The sequence below is a fragment of the Notolabrus celidotus genome, chromosome 21, assembly GCF_009762535.1.
Source record: "Notolabrus celidotus isolate fNotCel1 chromosome 21, fNotCel1.pri, whole genome shotgun sequence".
Lineage (NCBI taxonomy): Eukaryota > Metazoa > Chordata > Actinopteri > Labriformes > Labridae > Notolabrus > Notolabrus celidotus.
Window position 1 is genome coordinate 14,680,831 of NC_048292.1, and position 17,512 is coordinate 14,698,342.

General features: G+C 40.9%; 1 protein-coding gene across 1 annotated transcript in view; it reads left to right on the forward strand.

Moving 5' to 3' along the window:
- The window catches only part of LOC117804661 (proline rich transmembrane protein 4), a 39,660-nt gene that overhangs the window by 8,193 nt on the left and 13,955 nt on the right, over positions 1–17,512 (forward strand). Inside the window, 2 exon segments of the mRNA XM_034672948.1 lie at positions 1,943–3,198; positions 14,874–15,017. Of these exon segments, the coding sequence (XP_034528839.1) occupies positions 2,034–3,198; positions 14,874–15,017 (1,309 nt within the window). The 5' untranslated portion in view covers positions 1,943–2,033.

Below are 17,512 nucleotides of genomic sequence, written 5' to 3' on the forward strand. Positions count from 1 at the left end.
CTGACCACTTTTCTGGAGGAGGACCAAAATTCCTCTATGTTTCAGAAAACACATTGCAAGTGTGTCCTGACTCCTGACAAGACAAGTCAGCCATCTACTGATCATCTACTGCCCTCAGAGATTACACAAACATGAGGATGTACACTCATCTCACACAAAACTGCTCCTGTAATCTTACTTCAAAGTATAAGAAGAATATGAAAATTATTCTGATTGGCTGAAATATGCTTTGAGATGTTCTTATTGAAGTTAAGTGTAGTAATTGGTATTGAACATGAGCTCCCTTTACAGCACAAGGTGGGACTGAGTGAAAGTGATACTGACGTGAAATGAGAGAAAGCCAAAATGAATTAAACATATTCTCTTCTTTAAATAATTGATCAGTAATGTGAGACATCAACATAAAGTCAATAAAGGAATGGAAGATATCTTGCCTCAGGCTTCATATCACAACTAATTAAAATGTTTCTATCTTAAAGTTTCATTAATTCTTCCTCCCCTTGCTCTGAGAAGCAGCATTTAGGGGTTAATTGACCCTTCTGTAAGCCGTAAGAAATGCGTGTTAAGTGTATCCAAGATGTGTGCGTGTGTGGGTGTATGTACCCTCAATGGTGCATGTGGGCGAACAAGAACAAGTTTGCACTAACATGCAGATTCAGATCTGAATGCATCCACAAACATATCTCTGCACGCATCAAAAGTGACTGAGTGGGTTGGTTGGTTGGTGCAAGCTTGAGCATACGAGGCATCTAAAACCAACCTCACTTCATTGGAAACGGATTTTCGTCCTGCTCTGTCAAAATTCTAAAAGTAGAGAGTGTGTGGGAAGCACTATATTCGACCCTCCCCTGCTAGTGAGGGAGTCTTTATATGTCAGCTTCTGTCTCTGTATATAGGTTGGTTTCATCCCTGCGGGCGGGAACAGAGGAGGAGATGGCAGGTCAAGAGCTGATCAGGGAGAAGCACGCTTTGGACTCTTGAGCAAGTGGTGGATTGATCTTGTGTTTTCGTACGAAAGAACGTGAGAGTGTGGGAAGAGATTAGTAATTAATAAACATGTCAGAAAGAAGAAAAGAGGCTGACAAGGGAGGAAAGTGTGAAATAATACTCATAAAGAGAGTGAGAGCTTCACTGTGATAGCTTATTCCTGTGGATATTGATGTTTTTCCACGCCCACACAAACAGATTTCTCTCCCTCCGCTTGAGAAACAAATAAATCTGAGATTTAAAGCAACCAAGGCCAAAAGCTAGGGGGGGTGGATAAGTGGGTCGGGGGGACTTTAGTGGGGAGTTAAGTACAGCTTAAGCATACAGGTTGTTGTTCTCACAGGGGAAATTCTTTTGGTGCTCCAGTCTTTTCACTCAGGCAACAGGCTAGTGACTTTGAACCACTCTGCCCTTAACAAAAGAAAAAGAGGTCCCTCTTTTCTTACGCTGGCAACCCGGATTCTTAATTCACCACCAACCTCCCCCAACCCTTCTCACACACACATTATTTCTTCCCTACTCCTTACTGAATAGATTACATCTGTATGGAAGTTCTAGAGTAGTCCAAGAAGCTGCGACACAGCATGCATGTTAGTATCAGCATGACATAAATACTGACCACCTCATCTTAAGGTACACCACTAATTGCGGGGTGTCCTCAATACTTAAGCTCTTGTTGTGATTTGTGGTGGACGACATGCTTTTTTAGCCTGCTAACTTCAGCAGTCTTGTAATGGGCGACATACTTACTCTACTTGATTTATTTAGAGTCTGGAAAAATAGCTAAAAAGCAGGTCGAACTCTGAGAAACCAAAGTGTGGCCTTCCAAAGAGGTTCAACAAGAAGAAATTTGAACAGATGCTCATTTCATCAAGTTTTCGCCAACTCATATTTAGCTTTTCAAGAGTGCATGGAAAGTGTGTCAATGAGTAACCTGTGTGTTCTTGTCTTTTAGGCCACTCTGCCGGGGGGACAGCCAAACCCGCCTCAGGGAGCAGGAGAATGGAGAACACCATGTGACCGATCCGTTTGCCACTGTCGACAGCATGCTTCGCCTCCTCCGGACCTTGGCATTCTGCCTCTGGTGTTCCTTGTTGCTTCAAAGGCAGGCTGTGGCCGACGAGGAGGCTCTCTGGGGAACAACGCCACCAAGAAAAAAGCCACCTGAGGAAAAACAAGGCTGGTATCGGTGGATGACAAAGATCCCTAACCCCTTTTCCGGAGGCTCAAATGGTGAAGATGAGGCTGTTCTGCCAACCACGATGGCCAGTCTGATAGAGCTGACTGATCGCTTGCAAGAGGACCTTGGTTCAGGGGATGGAGGCATTTCTGTGCCCTCCAAATCATCCACCACTTCAACTCAGGAGTTCCTACCCAGTGTGACAGAGACTAGAAAGGAAAAACTTCCCACAGGGACATCAGATTCTCAACACAGCACTACAGCGCAGAACAGCTACACACTTGTTTCAGACTCCTACTCTCCTACAAGCAGTTCTATCAGACACACGGCTGACGAGAAAGAAAAAAAGCCACCTGAGAAAACACAAGGCTGGTTTGGTTGGATGACAAAGATCCCTAACCCCTTTTACGGAGGCTCGAATGGTGAAGACAATTCTGTTCAGTCTAGCAGTTCTATCAGAAGTACTTTGCTCACCAACAGTCCCACCAGCACGAGCAGTCCTGAACAAAATGCAACACATACCCTCCCACTACAGAGCAGCACGCAAGCAGCCGGACCCAGCATGGGTGCCACTACACAACACCTCCCAGAAGAACACACTGATACAGAGGAGGCTGAATATTTTGCAGAAAATATCTCATCGACGATCGCGCCAGAAACTACAGTTCCCACTGCCTTGACATGGGAAGAGTCCCAAACCACAACAACAATCCCAGGACTTGCTGAAACCACACTGCCCAGACACACTCTGAGGCCTGTTACTACTCCCCCTACGTCCTCTGAAACCACATTTGTCAAAAACCCTTTTGACACGACGATTACTATTACCCTCCATGCTGAAGAGGCCAAATTGAAGGAATTTTACCCAACTCAGAGTGAGGCAGACCTGGGCTTCTCTGAGGCAAGGTCAGGACCTGTGGAGGAACAGCCAGGGGTGATCACCACTGCCATGAGGATCAATGGAGAACTAGTGCCGGAATCCATAACAAGCACAAGCCCGAGCCAGAGGGTTAACTTCTCAATAGCAGGAGGTAAGCAAACTTAAACTAATCAATGGTGGCTGGTTTGACTCAATAGATGTGATCAATCATGTGCAGGCAGGTCTGAAGTGTTCAATAGGTGGCTGTCAGAAGGCTGCAGACAGTTTGTGATTGACGACATTTCTGACACGGTAAGTAGTCAAAGGTCTGTCATTAGCATAAATCCAGATCTTGTTGGAACCCTGTCAATGCTCCCCAAGTACAAGTATGGAACCAAAATGAACAATCATGTGTTATGTGTTGGAACCCCAGTTCACTTTGCATGCCTTTCTTTGGGGTAGTGTCCAGACTCAGTCGTATAATGTGGCATTATTGAGGTGGTTTTCGTCAGGCTACTGATGCTGTAGACGGATGTGTTTCAGCAGCGTGAGAGTATTCAAAGATGGGAGTCATTCCTCAACACAATAATCCAAACCATCTACAAAAGGATGAAACATCTTTGTTGTATTTCCAATGTTTGCCTCCCACATTTTTTGCACTATTCTATTTAATTGTTTCATGACACTGAGAATGAAACATGGAAAGCTGTTGTGCAATCTTTTGTGGATGGTTGAAAGGCTTTTTGAGTGACGTGTTGTTGTTTATTGTGACGATCAGTACCCTGAGTTTATTTTGCATTTCCCAATCACCACCAATGAGTAATGCGTACCATACAATTTAAATGAAAAAAACAAATCCCACTCCAACACTGCCATTACCTCAGTAAATTTGAAGGAAAACAGATCTGAGTCAGTGGTCTATTTGTTCTCCAGAGGGGATGAAAAAAGGGAGAGATGATGAGCCCAAACAGCTACTGGTAGCTAGCAGGTATCAGGAGACTTTGACTTGACATTGAGCCAACACCTCCTTCTTCAAAGCCCATCCCCCAGCACTGGCGGCAGTCTGGTGTCTGTATGGTTAATGAGCCTTCAGCGGATGTCCCCTAGCAGGTACAGACACATTCATCATGTAAGGTCAAAGGTTTGTCGAGAGAAAGATGAGTCGATTATTCTCAGCCATGGAGGCTTGGTGTCCGTCTGATAAAACCAGGATTACTCAATGGATGTATGCATACAATAGTTTCTGCGCCAAGCATTTGTAGGACATAATGATATTCTGATTGAAGATATCGACTGGTGTCCATTTTTGAATGCTGCAATCCTAGTAAATCTATATTCTTGTAATGAAGTTTGATTGCAAAAACGTACATAATTCATTGAGCAAAAAAACAATAAAAAACTAAGTCAATGTCAAAGTATCCTAAAAAAAGTATTATTTCAGTATTCTGATACACATAATGCAATTTCGCTCACAGATTTTCGGTGTTACTTTAGGGCTGTCAAGTTATTGATTTTTAACCAGGATTAATCACTGAGTTTTAACAGTTAACCACAGCTAAATGTGGTTTTAATTACTTGTTCATTTTAAATTTGCTGGGGATTCCCTAAAATGATGCTCTGACAGCATTTGCAATGTGATTGCTTAACCCTCCTGTTATGTTGGTTTCTCTGGAACAGCAATAATGTTCCTGGGTCAATTTGTCCCAGGGCATAGTCAATTATCAAAAAGTGTCAGAACTCCAAAAAATCCCAATGCACAATTTTTGCTAATCTAATTTTCAACTCAATTACAACCATTTAAATCAATATTTAGTGCAATGGTGTTCTTTAATTCTCACAGATCATGGTTCAATTAGAATAACTCACTCGTTTTTCATTAATATTAATGTGAAAACATTTTTTGATGTACATTGGAAAGCCCTAAATACAAATACAATAGTTTTACATTACATTGATTTTTGTTTATTTTATTTAAATTTTTTATATTTATTATTTTTATGAAGTGATGTCGATAAATTAACATGACACCTCTACTGTCACATGCCGCCCAGATTTTTATGCTGCATTTAGCTGGTTTGGAAGGCATATATTACCTAAAATAGACTTTAAAAAGGGTCAATTTGACCCACAACATAACAGGAGGGTTAATGACATCAGCTTGGATAGCTGCACCAGCGCCAATGGCGGGTAAAAAATTTGTGTGGCGTGTAAAACAAAAACACACACCCGCCAGTGGCTGATGGAAAATGTTGTATTGCATGAGGTTTTGTTATGCTTTGCCCATTTCTGCCGTCTGTCAGGCTATTTTGACCCTTGCGGTGCGCTGTACTTGTGTTGTGATTCGATACGTCGAGAAACGTCGTGACGTCAGCTACTGGAGTTCTATTCATTCCCTTTGCTTGAAGAAGCACGGCGTGAATAGCGTTTCAAGGAAGATGTGGCGACACATCCCCGGCGTGAAGCCACCACAAACAAAAAGGATAAACAAAGAGGCAGGAGACGATTAAGAAGAGGAACAGACAGCTAAATGAAGTAATGTCATTATACAACGTTTCAAAGAAAACTGGAAAATTGACGAGGCTGGCCAACCTCGGTCCTGGTTGACTTACGACCCAACAAACAACACCATGAGCTGCAGCCTTTGAAAACGGAGCCAATTTTTTTTAAATCAAATAAGGCTGATAATGATTTTTTTAATTGGCTGGTGAAAAATATTTTTGGCCGGTAAATTTTTGGAGATCACTAGCCATGAATGCACCTGTATGCTTAACTCACAGGTGTGAACTCAAACTCAAAGTCCTTGGGTGAAATTTTAATACTGTTATGTCACAAAGTGCATTTTACTTTTGATTTGTCAACCGAGCTGTCTGGGAGATGCTCCATTCAAAAGCAGTGTTGTTGTTATTTTCCATCAAGGCAATAGGAGGAAGATGCTGCATCTGCTCTTAATATGGTTTACAGAAAAGTGTCTGATTAAAAAAAAGTGTTCATTTCAGACCTTCAATTTCAAAGTGTCTTTCAGTTTCAATTGTAGGTCTTTGAGGTTGAGTTCGAAGAGACGCCACAGAATTGTAGTCGTTTATTTATTTTTTTGTGAACACTACAAGGCTTTCTTTTTAAGTGTGGTACAATGACAAGCTCAAACACAGCCCTTTAATGGACCTTGTGAAGAGACTGTTTTGGCAGCTCCTGTTTGGATTGTCAAAAAACATTGTGAAATAGTTAAAGCTTCAGAGTGGATGTCTTCTTGCAGCGTGTGAATGCAACAACTCCACCAGATCTTGTATCTCCAAACACTGCCTGCATTCAAACCTGTGATGTTGTGTTTAGTCTACAGCGCCAGTGTTTTGTCTGCTCTTGTTTTTGGCGTACAAAAGCGATAGCGGGGAGGGGGCTCGGCCTGGGTGTGGGGAGTTGCTGCTGTTGCTGTGTATCAGTATTCCAAAAGCACACTCAGCAAAACAACCACCTCTCCTGTGGGACCATGCGCTCGCCGGTCGCTGTTCACGGATGCTGAACATGCTTCTTGCCATTTAGACTCCCCACTACCTCCCACCCTGCTCCCTCCCTCCCTCCTTTTGCAATCTTTTTTTTGCCCCTGTACAAACACAAATCCCTGTCACTGCTGTCCGTGGATAGACATGTCTGAAAATGTCTCATCTGGGTTGCAAAAAGCTTCTTGTCATTCACTGAGCAATAACAACCAATAGAGGGTAATTTTTATGCATCCTGGTCATATGTTTGGTGCAGTGTTGTCCTGTTAAATGATTACACCTTGCCAAAGGACACACAGGAGGAGACTAATAAGAAAATGAAAGCACTGCACCCCTGCATTATCATATATTATCTCAGGGTGAATAATCTATCTGGGTGCAGGGATTTGTTTTAAAGCAGCACAGGGGGAATCTGTTCACCTACAGTAGGTGTTGAACATCTTCACCACACACATGGTTATATTTTCATTGATCGAGGGAGCGTTTGTTCTGCGGCGTTGCCCTTGAGGATGCTGTCAGGTATGAAAAAAAAACAAAAATGCTCTGCACGTGTCGAATCCTGTTCTGAGGGACACTCAAATAATGTCTGATAGCAAGGGCAATTATGAGCAGAGAGGGCTGGAAAGCGGGGAGAATGAACAGTTGAGATATGTAGTATGCTAATGTAGATTTTCTAAAGCAGAAGCTATTACTTAATATACATTTTCCACCAAAAAATGTTCCTCAAATCACTATTTTTTCCCCCCTCCTCCCACTTTCCTATTACCGTCTGCTGTATTAACAGGCAGCAGTGAGAACCTTAACACCCTCCATTAATGATATATTGTCTCTGTGATCTGAGCACTAAACCAAAAAAAGCTAATGCACATCCATTGGCAGATTAATTGATTATGGGAATGGATTTACTAAGAGAGCATGTGACATGAATAGCTGATGCCCTCATATAGATTTTATGGTGCTTTGAGGGAAATAAAGAACACTATGGTGACTTTAATCTTTTCAGAATGACCTCTTTAACCGAACGGATTCTTGAGTTTTAAGAAATTGGAGGGATTAGAGACATGTTTGTTTTTAGGATTTCACCCACAGCTTTCAGGCGGAATTACCCAAACTAACACAAACATGCAATTTTTTTAAATAATCCTGATTTGATTCACAGTGGTTTCAGAGCAAAGCTTGTTAGAAAATGCCACACTATTTGAAAAATTGGCAAAATTAGCAACCTGATGCAATAGACTGTATTCCCATGGCGGCCATGTTCCTGAAACGTCCCTTCCAGGGTGAGAAGCTTGAATATTATCATTGCATTCAGCTTTCTCTTGGTTGTATGAATATTAAGTATCTGAAAAATGTTGTTTTTACTGCTTCCTGAATGATAACCAACTAGAAAACTAATGGATAGTAAAAAATGTGAAGGGATATCAAGCCATACTTTGAGTTAAAAACATTCTTGATGATTCAATCTTACCCATGATCAAAACACAGATAATGTAAGCAATCAGCCACGTTAACATGCAGTCACTTCACTGGTAACTTTAATAACTTGTAGATTCTTGTCAATTAAAGCTGCTGTTGGTAGGAATGGTGTAAAAAATGCACTTTTTTTCTGCTGGGTTTGTAGAAAAGGTCATAATACCAATCTGTAAGTGAAGTAATTTGAGATTATGGTGAAATCTCTGTTTTCCAGTGGCTACTACTACATCACCCTGATTGGCTGGGAAGCCACTACTTCCTCATAGAACGCGCACAACGATCTTTTGTTGGAGGGGGGGACAGCAGAGAGGAGAGGGGTAGTGTTGACACTTTAAATCTCTCTCCGAATTGATGTTTATATCACGACCAGAAGGGAAAGGCAGGCCAATGAATGGACCCTTCCCCTGCCCCCACCACCACCACCCCCACCACCACCACGCCAGCCGGCAAACCCCAGTCCAGGACACCGCCCGCCCAACCCGCACCCGGTACCCAACCCCCAGAATTACCGCAAGGCCCCTTTAAAGCTCCTTTATGTGTACGGGTGTGATCATATAAACGTGTATGTGTGTGGTTTGTGATTGTGTGTATACGATGAACCCTGGTAAGAGGGTGTCCATGTGTTTGTGAATGTGGGTGTAAGTCAATAGGTTGGAGAGAAGTATATGGGAAAACTCAAGTCATGAAAATATTAGGCAGTCTACTATTTTTTTTGTTTTGTTTTGTGGTTGTTTGGAGATCAGTTAGTTAAAGCTGTTAATTTAGTGATGATTGGTAGCCAGCTGCTTTCAAAGGAGTCCAGTGTATTATTAACTGTCGCACAACAGATTCTCCCAAATCTTAATGTTTAGATTTCTCTTTGATTTCCAATTTAAGAGGATAGTCTTCTTTGCTATGATTAGGGCCGTTAAGAGAATGGTGGAATGTTTATTATGTTGTGTTATTTCCGATATGTCGCCAAGGATGCAAGTTGTTGGGCACAGCTGGATGTTGCAGTTGAGCATGGTTGACAATCTGTCGATGACTTGTTGCCAGAATTGGCGGACCGGTGTGCAGGTCCAAAATGCATGGAGATATGTGTCTGTTGTATCTTGAATACAGTTGGTGCATTTGTCTGTTTCTGATAATCCCATTTTGTGTAGTTTTGCCACAGTGTAGTGTGTCCTATGGATGGTTTTATACTGGATAAGTTGTAAGTTTTTGCTAATGCTTTTATTGAAGTTGTATATACAGATTCGATTCCAGAAGTCACAGTTAGTAGTTATTGAGAGATCTGATTCCCATTTTGATATCGGTAATGACACCGAGGTGTCGGACTGGTTTAAGATTGCGTATATTTTTGACATGCTCTTTTTTTTGCTTAAGATATTTAAGATTCTGTCAATTGGGTAGTAAAAACATTCTTGATGATAACCCAACAGCTACCCTCAGAACACCGCTAACCTTAGCTTTCAGACACTACTAAGCTAACAGCTTAGTAGTGGCTGAAAGCTAAAGCTAAAGTTTAACACTCAAGGGTACAACAGAACAGGCACCACGCAATACTTCTACTTATATAAGCTCATCTTGAAATATTTTACATTGGCCTGTGTTAAAACTCTCTGAATGTATAATAAAGCTTGAAATGGAAGAACAGCTTGGTAGCTATTTTTTTAAGATTTACTGTAATTTTCACCCCACTGTACCATCACTTCAGGTATCAGTGGAACAATAATAACAGTTTTTTTTTCTACAAGCAAAATAAATGTTTCAGTAGAAGACCACTTCATGGCACTTACATCAGTGTTACAGTTTATTTTGACTTCAGGTTAGCTAGCCAAACTTGCAATGTTTACTGTACAGCCACGAATGGTCATACCTTCATCACTGGGGTATAATCCTCAACTCTGCTGCTGGATGAGGAACCTTAAGTTTGTTACGGACAACTTTAAAAATGTGATGCTAATTTTGTTAAGATTCCTAAGAAGAAGAAAAAAGGACATAGGGACTGGATTGTGGATTACAGTAAATCCAACATGGTAAAGGTCCCAAGTAGTACTGTGAACTAGGAATGGGAATTTACAGTAATCCTTGTACTTGATCACTCAAATTACCAAATGAAGTTTAACGCCACATATCTTGCACTGCACATAAACTTCATCATTGTTTTCGAAGTACTTCCAGACATCATTTTTTTTTTTTCACTGACATGTCGCAAGTGTCGCAGACAGTTCTGTATTTGTTGTGCTTTTGCTTTCAGTGGAATAATATGTTCCTAGAGAGTTGCCGTAGCTGCTGTAAAACAGTTGTTTTTGCTGAAATCTGGCTCGGTGTGTTCTAAAGCTGAAGTTGTGGCCGGAGAAGTCATATGTTTATATTCTGTGAATTATTTTCCTACCTAGTATAAGCACATGGTCACACATGTAACGCTGTATGAGTTCAAGTTATGTTGCCAGGTGCGCGAGTAACAAAATGCTACTTGAATCACGTGAACATCACGTTTTTGGCTAGCTGTTGTACAAGAAAATTAACAGTAACATCAATGTCAGTGCTGCTAAAGTAGTTCTCTAATAAAGTTAGCAGTTTGCTTGTGAGAATGTTGAACCTTTTCTAATGTGTCCATTATTCTCAAATGTAACTGTTAGCTCGGACAGTAGTGGCTAAATGCTGTTGTTAGCTGTGTTCTAACAGTAGCCAGTTGGTTATCAAATGTTCTTTAACTTGAAATGCAGCCTGATGTCTCTGGATTCACAGTCTCCAGTGCCTTTGTAGATGATTATCAATAGAGAAGCAGGAAGATGGTGGGAATATGGACTATTTTGTGCAAGGGCATTAACAGAGATTTGGTATCTCATTCATAATATCCAGTTCTTACACACCCGATAGTGAACATCAAACTCTTCTGCACCGCTATTCAACCCATACCTCTTCTCTCTTATCACTCTCTGTGTGCTGTGTTTGAAACAAACCCACACATGTATTCTCAAGCAAACTCTCTCGGGGCTTACGCAGATAAAGCAGAGTGTAATGGGGTGCAACATCATCGTTTGTTTATTATTTCTGGAGGCAGGAGATAATGAGCAGCTCCTGAAAATAACTACAGCACCAAAATGGACATCATTGCCTCAGAGACTTCCCCCATTGAGGGTGCTACTTTGAATTAAATGTAAGCTTCGTGTTAGCTAGATATGCGCGTCCTTTCAAAGCATTGGTATTTGTCTTCTCTAAAGAAACAATGATAGAACATCACGCTTCAAAGTGTCGGGCTAATTAGTAAAATTATAACTCAGCAGATATGAAGTGATGAGCTGTTCAATAAGTGCATCCCTTTTTGCTTTGATTAAACACTGTCAGCAGAGTCTCTGTAAATAGCCGGTCATCAGTATTACGTCTGTGATGAGTTTAAGTGATGAGCTCCAGTATTGTGACTAAGTGGTTGAGTGCACATGTTTGCTGTCCTTATATCTCATTTGTGGCAGATCTTGTTAGCTGTTGTAATTGAATTTAGATCAGAGTGTCTGTACAGTAGATCTGACATGCTGTGTCTCCTTTCATTTCACTGGACATGCTGAACAAACAACAGATTTACTGTAAAAGCAAAGAGCACAGGGAGCTGGTGAAGTATCTGATAGGAAATAAGTAACTGACGTAAAACAAGTCAAAGAGAAACCTATGTTGCCCCAAACGTTCAAGGAATTTTGGTTTAGATCCCCTTCCAATTTGGTGACATGCATGGACAAGGTTTGTAACCATTAGGCTAGCAGAGCCCAGGAGGGTGTAGTAGATAACTAGAGATCAAGATAAGTTTGGGCTTCATAGTAGGCTATGTTATTGGTTCGCAGACCTATAAAAGGTGCTGGTCAACAGCATTCTGGGAGTCAGCAGATTTGCAGAGCTGTTCTCCCAAGCATTCGGGGTGCTTGTTCGATACTGGTATTGTTTTCTTGTAATAAACGTATTACTATGCAAGCAAGCCAGTGTCACGAAGATTCCTTCTGCATCTACACATCACGGGCGGTCAAGATACAACACTGGCTCACATACAGTTATAGACAGAGGTAGGAACGGTAAGGACTCATGTTATGGTGGGGACAATTTTTCTGAAAAATATAAAATAATTATAATGAAACTACTCATCTTTAGTCACATAATCAAAAAAATGATGTGTGTAAACTTATGTTAATTGTGTCAAATTTAGATTTTCAATAAGTATTCTTTAAAAAGATTTGTATCTATTTAGAGCTAGTCATGATTTCAATTATACCTAAAATATTACTGCTAAATGTCTATCATTGGATTTAATATTGTGCCCCAAAAAGTTTGAGACTTTAGCCCGTTATTGGTTGTTTACCGATGCTATCAGACACCAACATTTTGCCACAGTGTCAACTGGCAGAGCTGAAATGTGCCAGACTGCTCTACGCAGATTAATGAGACATGACATGTCTGATCAGGTTGTCCCTTCTGTAGCTTTTACTATGTTGAGGATTAAACACTATTGTTGCGTGGTTTCGACCAATCAGAGTCTTGGATTCAACACAACTGGGTAATAAATAGGTATAAATAGGATCATGGCTGATTTAACTGTGCTTTGATTTTTGATGTATTAATACATTCACAAGTTCCCTAAAATTGTCCCCAAATGTTCAGGCTTAGCTACATGTGTGAACAAAATTGAACCCTGGCTTTGCTCAGACTTTTTACCATCAGGTTCAGGTTACTGTATTTGTACCTGTAGGTGAACTTGTTTTGCAGTCAGTGAGATGATAGGTCAATACAAAGTTAGAAGACAGATGTCAGACAGAACAAAGTACTTAATGTGCAAAACATACAAAAATATCCTAAAACTAATCTAACAATAAAAAAGGTAAAATTAATAGACATGATAAAATGATAAAAGTGATAACGGTTCCATTTAAAAAGCATATCAGAGAACAGTCAACCAATAAAAACTATAAAATCACGTGACTAAATAAGAAAATCTGGGCTCAAGTCTTAAAATTGGAGGTTGACTGTGTGTGAGAAAATAAATGCTATTGCTTGTAGCATGTGTGAATGAAGCAGAAAATATTAATTCAAATCACTGCAACTGAGTTAGCGGGTTAATGGGATAATGTCAGAGGAAGAGCTCTGACTGTTTTCTGTATCTGTTAGCGAGTCTGAAGTTAGTTGGAGACAACATTTCCAATATGGCGAACACCATCATTTGGCTTAATTTTGCCAGTTCAGAAATTATTGAGTGACGTCACTGAGACTACGCCCATGTATTATAAGGCAGTATCAAAGATAGCCATGCTCTTAAAGCTGCTGTTGGTAGGAATGGTGTAAAAAAGCATTATTGCTGGTTTTGGAGAAAAGGTCATAATACCCATCGATACTCATCTGTAAGCGAAGTAATTTGAGATTATGGCGAAATCTCTCTGTTTTCCAATGCCTTTGTATCAAGCAATGTTATTATTCCCCTCTGTCCTGTTATCACGGACCAATCAGAGTTACTCCCTGACCCTCTGTCCTCTGTCGCCCTGATTGGCTGGGAAGCCACTACTTCCTCATAGAACGCGCACAACGATCTTTTGTGGGCGGGGTTACAGGAGCAGAGAGGGGAGGGGTAGTGTGGACATTTTAAATCTCTCTCTGAACCGATGTTTATATCACGACTACCAACAGCAACTTTAAGTATACCCTACTTTGCACCTAATTTGACTTTTAATGAAAATTAAAAATGTTCAAAATATCAATCTGGCTGTGTAAAAAACTCTTGACCCAGTGATTGACACCACAAACAATGCAATTCCTGTGGCTATAAATCAACCAAGGAATAGCTGAATTTTCTCGTCTGCCTTCATAGAACCAGATTTCTTTCTCCTGGCCAGAGATCTGCCCCCTGTTGGTCATTAGCGAGAATGCAAAATTTTCAAGCAATCCTATTTTGGCTTTCTTTTTAAAATCAATAAGCTCCAACCATTTCTCATTAAGTCTCCAGTCATTTTTACAGATGTGTATATTTAGTGTATTTGTTTCTCTCCAATCTCTCCCCTTCCCGTTTAACTGAAACAGACCTCCAGCTGTGCAGAAGCCAACAGTGCAATAAAGTTCTGCGCGGATCATTCTTCTGAGACTTCTAAAACTTACAATTAACTCGGGCGCTATGAGCATGACCTAGATTACACGAGCTAGAATTACCTCGTAGCTGTTATGATTTTTTCCAGCTCATTATTCCTCCCACAAGTCTTATGCCTCGGTTTCTTTTTTATTAATATTAATTCTGAATCTATAAACCCAACTGTGTACCTGGTATCCCTGGCTTCATCACAGAGTCAGCTAATCAGTTTTTCCCTACTCTGAATGTTTTGCCCAAATCTCATCTGCTCCATCATTCATTTATAAGTGCTGCACAAATCCTGTGAGGAGAGAGCAGACTGTGAAAACAGATTCTGTACCAAAGGAGAAAGGAAGTGATGTGGCTCTGTGATGAAGTTGTTACTTGTAGATTCGGTCTCTGTTTTCTCTCCATGCTGCCTTTCACTTTGTCACACTAAGACAGATGATTGAACTAGGGGTCTGGATTTGTGATGGACCCGGATGCACACACATCCGGATGTCAATTTAATTAGACTACAGTGGGCCAGACGACTCTGCTATGGATGACTGGCCTCAACTAAGTGGAAGATAGGCCGATCCATTTGACAGAACTGGGTTAAGAAATGTAGTCCTTGGTTCTTCTGCAGTGTGAACTCTCAGATATGCTCTGGCCCGAGAACAGAGAGGTTAAAACTTTCTTTTGGCAGGCTCTGGATTTACTAATCTGTTTTTCTATGGCGTCTTAGTGCTACAGTGTTGTCTTCTTTAAACTGTAGTCCCTTGAGATCACTCAGAGGTTACACTGCCTGTGTCTCCTCAGAGCTGCCAGGCAAAGAGGATAAAGAGGATGACGAGGCTGAGGAAGGTGGGGTTCCTTCAGGAGACGGGGACAGTGACACCGAGTTGGCAGACGTTCCTTCCCCATCTGCTAAGCCGCTAACACCGTCCTCGCCGCAGAGCACAGGTGAGCAAACAAATCTCGTAAAAAAATTGAAGCAAACACTAAGTTGGATCACATCTGTCTCGTGTTTTTTCACTCAACATTGCTGGGGGAAGATAGCCGAAAAGGCTGAATGTTGTTTGTTTCATAAACAGTCCTGTAGCTGTTTCAATATCTGTAAATCTGTCAGAGGACTGGGGAAAAACAATTACCCTGCATGCTTTGCCTGGAGCCTCTAATTGCTTCCAACGGGAGGAGGAAACTGCTCTTTCAGGCTGCTGGAGAACTCCTGAGAACAGAGGAGACAGGGAACGAAGCCCAGCACATAAACAAATCGTCCCTGTGCTGTCTGTCAGATAAATACTCATCGATCCTTTGGCAACAGCTGCTTTTTAAACTCAAACACACACACACACACACGCACACACGCACACACACACACACACACACACACACACACACACACACACACACACACACACACACACACACACACACACACACAAGTATTAATGAAGTCCTGGCCAGTGACAACAAAGTACTCTAAAATGAAGCGTTGCTGCACGTCAAGTTCAATGAGGCCACGTTTGTGTAAATAAGTGAAATGGAACCAAGTGTGATTGAAGCAGACTTGGCGGATCAATGTGACTATCATAAAGTGTTAAGCTGACGTTAAAAGCAGGGGCGTGCACAGACATTTTTGCGGCGGGGGCCCCACGCAAAAAATTTTAGGTCACCAAAATTGTTCTAACCTTAATTGATGTGTTTTATATTAAAAAAAAACTTTGTTCCTACAAGGAACCAAACGTTACACTTGTGTTGGATGAATAATACATTTTTCGGTTGAAAGGAAATATAGAAAAATGAGAAGGCATTCTCAGGGGCGTGTCCAGAACATTTTGACCGGGTGGCCCAGATGAGGCTCTCACATAGGCAGGGGTGGCCAGTGCATTTACACATAAATAACATTTACCCTTTCTGTCTTCACAACCTACTTCATTAAAGTACGAAACAGTTATTATATTCCTTTGACTTAAAAATAAAAAAACAGCTCTAAAACGAGATGGCACATCTCAAGGGGTTTATCCCAATAAATACATTTCTTCATTTAAGGACTTACAAAAGATTTTTTTTCAAAGTCACATTTGAGGACACTAATAAAGAAATCTACTGTCAGCCTTTTAACTCATCCCAAATTATAGATTTTGACAGAAACCCCACCTCTAACAAGGCAAATAGCCAATCATAGTTTAGGATTTTTGGGGTGGCCCCTGGGGTGGCCAATTGGATTTCAAGGGGTGCCAGTGCCACCCTTGGCCACCCCTCTGGACACGCCACTGGGCATTCTGTTCATGTACAGTGAAGCCTGACTTATACTCTTTCTTTCTTTCTTTAGGAAAATCTGATAAAGGTTCAATGGTTTCTAATAAAAATAGACGACATATTGAATTATACACAACACATTTCTTAGCTGGCATGAAAAAATACCTATTCTTCGTGATCTCTACTTTTGCAAACGCACAGTACGACTTTAAAAATAAGTTCAAAGCCCAGTTTAAGTGCCCCATAGCTTCTATTACCAAAGCGGCAACCTCCGGTCTTAAAATATGAAGCCTATGCGGAAGTGCTAAAAACTGCACTTCATTGAGCGTCCGCTTGAGGCTGGCTGCAGAAATACCTGAAACCACATACACACCAATTCAAAAAAGACGATCTTTGCAGCATTAATAAACATGTTTACAGCCTAGTTCAAAAAATGAGTGTAGTCTGGATAGCTCATTTCTCATTTCGGCACATACTGTACGGGGGGTGAATTTTCTGTGTTTTCGAAGATATTAAACATACAGGTTTTTGCCCACATAAGGACATGGCTGACTTGATTGACAGGCAAGCACCCTATAGCTGTAAGCGGAAAGGCTAAAGGCCCGCCTCTTTAGCTCACACTAGCTCGGACAAAGTTAGGTTAAGTTCAGCATTTCCAATATGGCTCGCGCTGACGATTGGCTTCAAAACAGCGCACAGGAACAGATGAGTGACGTTACGGATACTCAGACATTTTTTATACAGTCTATGATTTTACCACAAGCAAACACAAGCAAAAGACATGAATGGTACCCAGTTAGATGTGATTTAAATTGCTGTGGATTTTTTAATTGATTCTGGTTACCTTTACTGGCATTGTTTGGATTTAAATTAAGTGGTTAAAGCCAAATACTTTTACAAGATTGCAGTTCTCAAATATAAGGACAGAAAATATAACAGTTGGGGAGTTATTTTCATATGTGGATGGCTGACACTTAGCCACAAAAAGAACACATTATTATGTAAAAATGTACTGTTAGTATTTTGGTCTTTTCAAGAGACTTGTTAGAAATAAAGAATAAAAAATGCAAACTATTTTGCGTCTCCCAATCTGAAAATCTGACTCAAATCTGGTGTAAAAGTCTTACATGTTCAGATGAGAAATCTATACACAAGTCCTTCATCATGAACTTGACTTGTGCTAAAACATGTTCATT